Below are 11644 nucleotides of genomic sequence, written 5' to 3' on the forward strand. Positions count from 1 at the left end.
CTTTCTGACAGAACTGGTGTTGACAACAGGAGGCCCCTTGACTTAGTGCCAGATTTATACTCTCATTGGGAAAAGGGAAAACCAGGCCCGTCATAGAGATCGCTAGACTTTGTGGAGAGCTTTCAACAAGGGCAGTGACGAGCACCGCTGCATTGCCGCCAACCACAAAATCAAGTCCAATGCCGTGCACCCCCACCCGCCCCTCATCCCCACCCCTGTCCAGGTTCTGTGTAGATTCCCATTCTAGGGTCTTCCTCCATCAGGAAGACAATGGAACTGTCCTAATGTCATAAAGCTGTGTTCACAAATAATTTCAGACCCATTCTGGTGGGAATAGAAAATCACAAATCCTGGTATTAAGGTCTGTACAATTTTTAATCATTGCCTCAACTTCTGGAAATTACTCTTAGTCTCTGACGTTTTTGCAAAATGTTCCATTCCATTTCGGGTCTCTTTTGTCAATGGTGGGTGGCAGATAGTTACAGCAATTGTGCTATGCCGAGACAATATGTTGAACTGAAGGAATAATAATTTTGATATTACCACTGGCAATCTACCTTGTCACAATCACAAAGTCAGTATAAATTCTACCAGCTTACTTGGCATTCCAATAATCTCTATCACATTAGTTTTTCAATTTTTGCCTTTACATCAGTCACCAAATGTTCAACTATAATCCAGAACTAATACATCAAAACATCCCTGGGTGCATTTTCTGTTGGTCTATTCTGTTCCCTTTCCCTGGTATAATTTGCATGTTGATAGGCATAGACAATTCCAATTGTGGTAATATTAAGAGCCAAGGACAGCAAGATAAGCCAAAATGAATAATCATAACTGTCAGTCTTAAGGTTGAATGCAACCAGGCTCTCTTTAATTGAATTTCTCATCAATACTGTGGATAAATTGTTCACTGATGTATTCACTGCAAACAGGACCATCGCCAGAAATGTTGAAACACCTGAAAGAAAGAAATGCTCCCTCAGTATTTCAGATTGATATAATTAACAATACAAGGTTTATAAGTTGCTTCATCTTTTGTGCAATTTCAGATATAATAATCCATCTATTAACAATATTGACAATGAAACTCAGATTTTAATTGATCCTACCAACTTTTGAAAAGTTACCTTTTAAAAATATAGTTTGCTCTATTTCCCTGTAATTTTTTTTCTCTTTCCATTTATGAGATTAGATTTTCCAAGCAGCCAATGCCGGTGACTGAAACATGTATAACCCAAGTTTTGCCACCACTCTTAGCTGATAAGACAGATTGTGGTCCGCAGAAATAAAAAGTATTAATTTCCGCAGTTTTATCAGATGGAGTTTCAGAGCAGAGTCCAAGCACTTCACACAAAGATGAAAGATGAGGAAACAAATATTACTGTTGTTGGCTAGTTAGCTGATTTGTTGAGTTCTCGGAATAAATTGCTCGCTCATTTTTGCTTCCCATTGCAATTTTATCAAAACTCACTGGGAAAAGGAAATTTAAATCGAGGTATAAGAAGGAAGGAAATTGCTTCAAAATGGCATTATAATCACCTAACAATAATATATTTGTATTCCAGCTGAACTACTTAATTCAGATTCCAGGATTAGAATGAAACATGGGCAGCATGGTAGCACAGTGGCTAGCACAGTTGCTTCACGTCTCCAGGGTCCCAAGTTCAATTCCCGGCTTGGGTCACTGTCTGTGCAGAGCCTGCACGTTCTCCCCTTGTCTGCGTGGGTTTCCTTCTGCCGCTCCAGTTTCCTCCCACAGCCCAAAGATGTGCGGGTTAGGTGGATTGCCAATGATAAATTGCCTTTAGTATCCAAAAAAGGTTAGCTGGGGTTACTGGGTTACAGGGATAGGGTGGAGGTGTGGGCTTAAGTATGGTGCTCTTTCCAAGAGTCAGTGAAGACTCGATAGGCCGAATGGCTTCCTTCTGCATGTAAATTCTATGATATCTATGAAAGACTTTGGGCGAGATTCTCCGCAAATGCGGAGAATCGTAAAGGCTGCCGTGCGACAGGCCGTGACCCATGGCAGCCTTCGCGCCCACTTCCGGGGCTGATTCTCCCCGCCCCCCCCGGGCGGGGCTAGGAGTGCATCACGGCGGCGCGGCCTTAACGACGGTCATCAAGGCCGCACATCAAGCGTCACGCCGGCTGACACGGCCGATGACGTCAGCCACGCATGCGCAGGTTGGACAACGCCAACCCGCGCATGCGCAGTTGGCGTCTTTTCCCTCAGCCGCCCCGCAAGACGTGGCGGCTTGATCTTGCGGGGCGGCGAAGGGAAAAGAGTCCGTCCGTTATGGACGCACGGCCCGCGATCGGGCACCGTGGGCACCGATCGCGGGCCTATGCCCCCCGTGGCACGGCCGTGGTACTGCCGTGCCAATCGGGCCCCCAGATGCCCCAAATGGCAGCGAGCAGGTGTGTTTGCTGCCGTGTTGAAACGGGTGTGAAGGCCCGGCCGCTCGGCCTATCGGCCTCGGAGAATCGGCGCTCGCCTTAAAAAACGGCGAGCAGCGATTCGTGGCGTGGGTCGGGCGTGGGGGTGGGGGGGTGGAGAATAGCGGGAGGGCGTGAAAAATGTCGGGAGGCCCTCCCGCTATTCTCCCACCCGGCGTGGGGGGGGCGGAGAATCGCGCCCTTTTACCTCATACATTGATCCTCCAGTTTTTTCCTGAGTTTCAAAGTAGGGCACTAAAGAGAGGTCAGTTCAACTGGAAAGTTGCTAGACAATCTCTTTTGTAATATCCTTATAAGTGTGGATTTGATCACTTATAACACAATGGTGCCACTTGGATTGAAGATCAGGTCTACCAACGGAAATATGGATCGAGCTCTCATGGCCGTGGGTTCAACAAGTCCCACTCCAGAGACTTGCGCACAAAGTGGAGAATTTTCCGGTGATTCTCGGCGGCAGAATCTCCCAGTCCCACTGGCGAATCCCTATTGTGGGTTTCCTGGTTGTGGGGGTTGATTCAATGGGAAATGACAGCAGAAGGGCCAGAAGATCTCACCACCAACCAATGGTGGGCCATCTTCCGCCGCCATGGATGGTGGGGTTGGGGGAGGGGGGGGGGGTGGATTCTGCTCTCGGAAGGAACTCTATCCAAAGGTCTGCACAGTTGAGAAAGTAAACTTGTTTTGTTAACTTTGAACTGCATTGGGTTGCTTAATTGGAGTTAGTAGCAGGTATAAATAGTAAGTTCAAGTTTTTCCTTATGTTTAAGGCCCATTTAACTGACCATTGTAAAGCTATTTTCTTTCATGTTAAAGTTTTTTTTTAACGTAAAAGATATCTATTAGACAGAATCATCACTCCTGGGATAAGGTGTCCTTCCCTTTCCTCGCAGTTTTACAAATTTAACAACAAATATCATTGAAAAAAAATCAGATTTCATTCAACTAACAATTCATTCATTCTTACTTACAACTTATGGAGCTACACGTGTAAATACTGACAGGCCCGCAGATGTTCTCGTATGGATTACTGATGCTATTGTAGAGGGTGACTACAGCACTTAGAAGTGTAAACAACAGCCCAAAACGAGGAACAGGATAACTAGGATGTGGATAATTCTTGCAGAACCTGCATTTCCAAAACATTCCAAAACTGAAAGTAAAAAGCACACAATAAGAGTCAGGATGTTGAGGTACAATCTCCATGAAACAAATCCTCCCTTTTATGTAATTTTTAAGACATTCTGCACATTTGCAATTAGCTTGAAGGTGTTGAAACATAGAAACATAGAAAATAGCAGCAGGCATAAGCCATTTAGCCCTTCAAGCCTGCTCTACCATTCACTTTGATCATGGCTGATCCTCCACCTGTACCCCATACTCCCGCACCCTCTGCCCATACTCATTGCCACCCTTAGCATCTCAAAATCTATTTCCTTCTTAAAAAGTGTTTTATTGGGTTAGATTTCACAATTGATAAGTTACACTGCAAACCACGCCAAAAAAAGGAAAACAAAAAACACATATTTACAGGCAATTGTTTTCCCTCCTGTTGCAGCCTTTGCCACCCCCCCCCCCCCCCCCCCCCCCCTCTTTAGTCGGCATACATCTGTTATGATCTCCACTGTGGCCAGACTACGTATTGCAAGTATCTATTTATAGTTTAGTTTGGGCTTCACCTTGCTTCAGACCAGTCCCCTGCGGCTTTGTCCCTTGTCCCTGTCATTTTCTTTGCATGTCTTCACCCCCTCTCCCCTGTTCCCCCCTGTCTCGGTCCCCCCCCCGTTCCTTTTCTTCTTTGACCCGTGGCTCATTTGTGTCTCCCCTCCAACCCTCCTCCCCCACCCCTTACTGGTTGCTGGCTACAAACAGATCCCGTAGCAGATTGGTAAGTCTGTCCCACCCAGTTCTTTCTTATCCGTAGTTGTTTCTTCTCCCTCAGGTTCTCCTTTCTGGAGGAGGACTATTTCTCTAGCTTTTCAGATGGGCGAAGACTCTGAATCTTTTGACCAGGCCATTCTGGGGGGTGTTTCTGTTCCCCCCGGGTCAACCGTACATGCCTTGTGGATGCGCCCCTGCACTCCAGGGTTTCCCTTTGTTTGGGGGCCATCCAAGATGCCGCAGGTATTGCGTATGTCATGTGTATGGGCCTCAGCACTTTGGGGTTTCCCTTTGTTTTGGGACACTACAAAATGGTTGTTTTCAGTGCCCTTGTTTCCGTTGTCACTGTGTGTGAGCTGTTGTAGTCAGCTTTCTGCCCCTGCACCCCCACACCTTGACTATCCCCCCTGGGTCTGTTCACACACCCCCCCCCACCAGTGGGCTTTCTATCCCACAGCTGTCCCACCTCTATTTTTCCCCCTCTCTTTCCCCCATCTAATGTTTTCTGCTCCCCCCCCCCCCCCCTACACCCTCCTCACCATCACTGCCGGGCACTCTCTCCCTATCGGGAGTTGAGCCGCGACATTCCCCTCGCTCCTACTTCCTTGTGCCAGCTCACCCGCTAGTGTGGTGGCCCCTCCCCCCGTCAGGATCGATCCACACCTTCCTTCAACCATTGCGTTTCTCTTCCATCTCTTCCCCTCCTCACCCCCTTCTGCATCCCACTGTTCTCACCCCCTCCTTTCTGAGACTCATTGTCAGATCGAAGATGAGGCAAATCAGTCCCATGCAAACAGTCTCTCCTTTTTTTAACCGATGAGAGTAGAGTTCTGGTTCACTGCTGGTGTCATGGCCTTCCCAGCCTGTGCTTGTGCTTCAGCTGGTGCGATGAAGTAGTACTCCCTACCCTGGAAAGTCACCTAGAATTTGCGGGCTACAGCACCCCGAACCATACATTGTTCTTGTAAAGGGCCGCTTTGCCTGGTCTGCCCCAATGTCCAGATACACACAGATCCCCAATGTCCAGGTACACACTGATCGAGTGTCCCTCCCACTTACAGGACTGTATGTGCTTTACCGGTCTTGGTACCGGTGCAGTTTTGCGATGATGGCTCGTGATTGCTCCCTGACCTTATGCCGGAGTGACCTATGGGCTACGTCTACTTCTGGGGGCTTGGCAAAGCTTTCCCCTGCAACAAGTCTGCCCAGCATCTTTGACAAAGAGTCATCGGACTCGAAACGTTAGCTCTTTTCTCTCCCTACAGATGCTGCCAGACTTGCTGAGATTTTCCAGCATTTTCCCTTTTGTTTCAGATTCCAGCATCCGCAGTAATTTGCTTTTCTCCAGCATCTTTGCCAAGTACTCCATAGCGTTCCTGCCCTCGGTAACCTCTGGTCGGCCCACAATGCAAAGGTTTTGGCGGCACAACCGATTCTCCTGGTCCTTGACCTTCCCTCTTAGAATCCCTTGCGCTGCCACCAATCTTGCCATCTCCAGTGAGGCGATCCTGTCGCTCTGTTTGGGCGTGGCTTTCTCCAGCTCTTTGGTCGTCGCCTCCTATGTCTCCAGATGCCACTCCGTTACTGCCACTTTCACTGCCGCCATCATTTTGAGTTTAATGGTGTCTTTGAGCACTTGGAGCTCCTGTGTTAGAACGTCCCTCCATTCATTTATCAGAGAGGGGGGGGTAATCCGGCATATGTTCTGGTAGCCCATCCCATTTGGGTGTGGATGGATGCTTGTCGACCCGCGTATACACCATCGCTTCAATATTCCTCTCCAGACTTTTACTGGCTCTGCCGTCTTTCAGCTCCTCTGGTTGTTGCCTGGCATACCCCTTTCATTGTGGTGGTGTTGGAGGTGGTGAGGGATTTCTTTCCTGGGTTTAGTGGTCAATTTTTAGACTAAAAGTGCTTCATTTCAAGTTTCCAGAAAGCGAGCCACCTTTCCTCCATCCGCTCAGCACATCCCCTTCACCGTAAGTCGATTTTCTTCTTAAATATATTCAGTGACTTGGCCTCCACAGTCTTACTTGGTAGAGAGTTCAGTCGGTTCACCGCGTCTGAGTGAAGAGATTTCTCCTCATCCCAGTCCTAAATGGCCTACCCCCTCTTCTAAGCCCCTCAATCAGAAGAAAAAAACATCCCTGCATCCTGTCTTCCCAACCCTACCAGAACTTTATATGTTTCAATCAAATCCCCTCCCATTCATCTGAATTCCAGTGAATATAGTTCCAGTTGGCCCAATCTCCCCTCTTATGACAATCCAGCCATCCCAGGAATCAGACTGGTGAATCTTTGCTGCACTCCCTCTATGGTAAGAATATCCTTTCTTAGATAAGCAGACCAAAACTGCACACAGTACTTCAGGTATGGCCTAACCAAAACCCTGTAAAGTTGCAGTAAGACATCCTTCCTCTGATACTCAAGTCGTCTTGCAATAAAGGCCAACATTTTCCTTCCTAAACTCTTGTTGAACCTGCATGCTTGCTTTTAGTGAATGGCGTACAAGGCCCAGGTCCCTTTGCACTTTAAGATTGTAACAAAGGAAGGATTGGTAACCACCAGTCAGTATGTATAACAAATTATAACGGTTTATTTACAAGTGACATTTATAAAAGTCGTTTGCAATGTTATCACAACTGGCTCTAGGACCTATTGTGGCTGCAAAAGCCTGTGCTATGCACCAAGATACATACTTATGGGACGTGGCTTCCCTCACATCGAAAGCACTCTGTGTTACTTCTAGGTTGCTTAAATCTTTGGTATTTAGTGATTCTTCCCACTTCTGTACTCAATTCATTGCCTGAACCTAATGCCGCGCCCTCGCTTCTGGCACCATTTCCACTCATGGTTTCCCACCCTAACTGGTGGACTTCAGATGTTTGTTCGCCTTGTAATTCTTGGGCCCCCTTTTCAGCTTTTTCAATTGCTGTCACCATTTCCAACGCCTTGTTGAAAGTCAAATTGGACTCAGCCAACAGATTATTTTGTATAGCTACACTATTCACGCCTCATACTGGTCGATCTCTTAGCATATCATTTAAAGATGATCCACAGTACTTTGTAATCTGCTTTAATCTGGCCAACAATGCTATGATGGTCCCACCTCTGGCCCTCTCTCTCTCTCTCGAGTTAAACCTGTATCTTTGCAGTGTCATCAAGCCTTTTGGGTGATAATGCCCCTTTGGTAGATCCGCTAGCTCTGCAAGTGACTTAGTATCAGGAGCCTCCGGAGATGTTAAACTATGAATCAAATTATAAGTCTGCTTCCTGCTCATGGTAAGTAAAATTACTTTCTTTCTATACTCCCCCTCTATTCCATTAGCCCTTAAAAACACTGCAACTGTTCAATATATTAAACACAATTCTCAGTAGTTGGATTGAAGGCTTCTTCCCCAGGCCTTAAATCATCTGATTCACTTTGCAGTTTTTAACAATGCTCTGTTTGAATTTCTTGCTGCAAATAAGTTTACCTCAATGCCAACGTGGTAAAGGAAAGATTGGAGACCACCAGTCAGTAAGTATAAGGAATTACAATGATTTATTTTTGAACAGTATTTACCCAGATTCCTTCACCATGTTATCACCAGTTACTCGATGATCTTCTTTGGTTGCAAAAGCAAATATTCACATGCACCAATATTCACATGCTCAATACCCATCAGGTAACCTCCTAAAAGGAGCCAGCTACCAAAAACATTTTCCAATCTATCACCATTTAAATAATATTTAGCCATTCTGTTTCTCCATTCAAAGTGGATGAGTTCATATAAATCCTTAAAATGTGATATATGTAGGGGCTGTGTATGCATAGGGGCTGGTTTAGCACAGGGCTAAAGAGCTGGCTTTTAAAGCAGACCAAGACAGGCCAGCAGCACGGTTAAATTACTGTGCCAGCCTCCCCAAACAGGCGACGGAATGTGGCGACTAGGGGCTGGTTTAGCTCTCTCGGCTAAATCGCTGGCTTTTAAAGCAGACCATGCAGGCCAGCAGCACGGTTCGATTCCCGTACCAGCCTCCCCGGACAGGCGCCGGAATGTGGCGACTAGGGGCTTTTCACAGTAACTTCACTGAAGCCTACTCGTGACAATAAGCGATTTTCATTTTTCATTTCATTTTCACAGCAACTTCATTTGAAGCCTATTTGTGACAATAAGCGATTTTCATTTCATTTCCTTTCAAATCCACACTATACTGCATCTGCCATGCATTTTTCCACTCACTCAACTTGTCTAAATACTCAGTCAACTTGTCTGAAGAATAAGTACAAAAAAGCGTTCAGCTTCTAATAATCTTTACTGGAATAATGCAACTGCTACCTTGAGATAACTATTCTTTTGTGCATTTGGCTTATTTGGTCTGCTGTTAAAAGGGTCTTATTTAACAATATAAATCAAATCAATTCCGTCTATCTAGGGTTTTGAAACAGCCGTGTGATGCATATTCCTGCTCCAAGGTTGGCTAAATAACTAAACCAAAACCACCTTTATTGGAAATATAATTCATTCTTTACAACCAGAAACTAAGTTATAAAACAGAAAACTTGATGACTAAAAGATAATCTTAAATCTACTTCAATTGAATTTAACGTTGGGGTGTGGTTTTTTTTTAAGATAAGTTGTCCAGTAAATCATTAAAAAACGAGAAACAAAAAGCTACAAGCAACACGTTTGTTCCATCGTTGTTCTATGAAATTGAGTATTGGTGTCCAGTTGATTCATCGCATAGCTGTAAAATACGTTATTGAGGATAATATTAACCCACGTTGAAACAAGGGGATCCCATTGATGCTTTCTCAAGGAGAATTTAATTGTTATCAGACAATCATGCGTTGCAGAAAATAGTGTCAGAAAGACTTGTACTTTCACGGAGAGATAAAGTAGGTTGTTGGGTAAATCTGATAGACAATGTGGGTTTTCTTCACAAAGCTGAAATGCTCATTTTCCAAAATGAGAGTCATCCATATTCAGGGAGGTCTCCCAGCAGTTTTCCACCTCCAAGTTAGAGTCAGCAGTTTTCAGGGTGAAAAATTCCAGGCCATTGCAACAGCAGAGGAGATGTCAGGGCATTTAAAGGAGCAGGAATGCACCAAAGGCATCAATTGAGACCAAGGCCCAGTAAAAAGTGAGTCCTTTCTAGTCCACAGAGAGAAGGAGGAAGCCCCTAGTCCATCCTTTCCCTGGATTTATGTACATTGGAGCCATTATCTTTGCCACATCAGGCCCATCACCACTTCTGACCCGACGAACCTGGTAAGTGGTAGTAACTGGATGGGCAGCAGGAAACTGGAACAGAAGACAGGACTTCACCTCCTTGTTGGCGTTTACTGTGGCTAAGGAATGGGCAGCAGCAGTTTTGGCAGCGGGAGAGGAATCAATATTAATGTGGGGACGCAGAGTCATGGCCTCACCATCCCATTTTCTGGCGCCATTATAGTCGACACAAATTCAGCGCTATTGGTTCTGCAAGTGCAGAGGGTACAGATTATGTCACTGCCTATTCACAGAAAATAAATCTTTTTGCATATTAATGTCACCATTTATTAAAAAGGGCAAACAGGTCAAAATGTTAAGCAGTTCATTGTAGACTAAACTTGACTATTTCAAAATGGTCCAGATGAAATGAAAATCGCTTATTGTCACAAGTAGGCTTCAAATGAAGTTACTGTGAAAAGCCCCTAGTCGCCACATTCCGGTGCCTGTTCAGGGAGGCTGGTACGGGAATTGAATCCGTGCTGCTGGCCTGCCTTGGTCTGCTTTAAAAGCCAGGGATTTAGCCCTGTGCTAAACCAGCCCCTGATCATGTTATTACAGATTTGTAACATACTTCCACTATCAGGGATAAATATTTTGAAGAAATTAATTTGCAGGTTCATGGGGAAAGACCAGGGGAAGGAGCCTTTGGAAGAGCTAGCAGAGACATAATGGGCCAAATGGCTTCATGCTGTGCTATATGATTCTATGATCCTGAAAGTTTAAACTCTCCTGTAAATCCTTGCATGATGTTGTATTAAAATGAAAAGCAGCAATTACCTTTGATGGTCCCATCACCAATGAGGATTGGACAACCAGCTTTTTCACGCAAACCATCAAATAACCCATACTTAAGGTTCATTTCTCCAACTGCATCACCACTTGTATTCTCGCAGTTTATCACAGTGTCGATCCATGAATCCATTGCTAATATTGCGGATATTAACATACACGTTCCCAGACTGACTGAAAATCCTACTATAAACATTATTTGTTTCCTTCGAGAAGGCATTTTCTTGAGTTACAATTGTCTCAGCTGCGTACGCAACAATTTTCAAACAAATTCAAATGTTTGCTATCACTAATTTTAGTTAAGAAGAACAAGTGTCCTCCGCTTATGTCTGCAGTACAACTCAGAAGTCAGGCTTGCCGTTTGAATTTTGCCCTTTTCCGGAAGTGGGAGTAAAATACTGGACCTTGTATTGAGAGCAACAGCAATAAAGTGCTGCAATGATTGGACTTTGCCCAGAAGCAAATGGTTGCCATAGTTTTACTTATTAACAGTGAAATACAGGAGAGAGATGTTTGGTATCTTCTCTCATCTTTTAATGCTATGCATATTTTTTAAATCAGAACTACTCATGCACTGAAAAAAAAATTAGTTAGATCTTGTACTTTTCATACTTTTCCTGCTGACATAATTGGTTTATTTCCGATTAATTAATATAAAGTTGCTGAAAGTTACTAGGAAAACATGGGTGGGATTCTTTGTTTCTGAGACTGAAGGCTGGATTTTCCAATTTCGATGCTAATGTCCGGAGGAAGTGTCCAGTTTTCCAGCGACAAATCGGTGAGGCCCCAGCACTAACCTCCGATCGATGAGGGGCTAGCAGCCCCGCCACATAAAACACACGGCCTTCACGTAATAAACAGCTGGAGAAATGCCGGATCTGTGGCCGCAAATGCGGACGCCAACAATCTGCAGTGGCTGGCCCACACCCCCTCCCAGATACAAACATGGCTCTGGCCAATGCATGGACCCGACCTGCCAGATAGAGTCCCCCTGGACACCTGCTTGTGACCCCTGGGCCACACCCCACTAGTCCCCTCAGTCCTCGCCGAAGCCGCCCCCTTCCCCCCCGCCCGGTCAGTGGCATGGCTCCTCCCCAACTGAGGCAACTCTGGACATGGTCGCCGACACGCCAGGTTCACGTAAACTGAGAGCACAAGTGAACCGCCACGTTGGGAACTCGGCCCATTGGGGGAGGGTCTTCAGGTAACGTCCTGAGGGCGTCCCAACGGCGTGTGGCGTACTCCTCGATAAATGCCGT

At 45.5% G+C, this 11644-nt stretch overlaps 1 protein-coding gene across 1 annotated transcript; it reads right to left on the reverse strand.

Moving 5' to 3' along the window:
• Positions 1–356: 356 nt before the first annotated feature.
• On the reverse strand, positions 357–10700 carry LOC119950981 (clarin-3). Its single transcript, XM_038774014.1, is given in 5 exon segments — positions 357–961; positions 3429–3539; positions 3542–3610; positions 8565–8594; positions 10374–10700. Coding segments are annotated over 5 exon segments (720 nt in total). The 5' UTR covers positions 10606–10700; the 3' UTR covers positions 357–683.
• Between the last annotated feature and the right edge of the window lie 944 nt (positions 10701–11644).

Source organism: Scyliorhinus canicula, chromosome 16, assembly GCF_902713615.1.
Source record: "Scyliorhinus canicula chromosome 16, sScyCan1.1, whole genome shotgun sequence".
In the NCBI taxonomy this organism is placed as follows: Eukaryota; Metazoa; Chordata; class Chondrichthyes; order Carcharhiniformes; family Scyliorhinidae; genus Scyliorhinus; species Scyliorhinus canicula.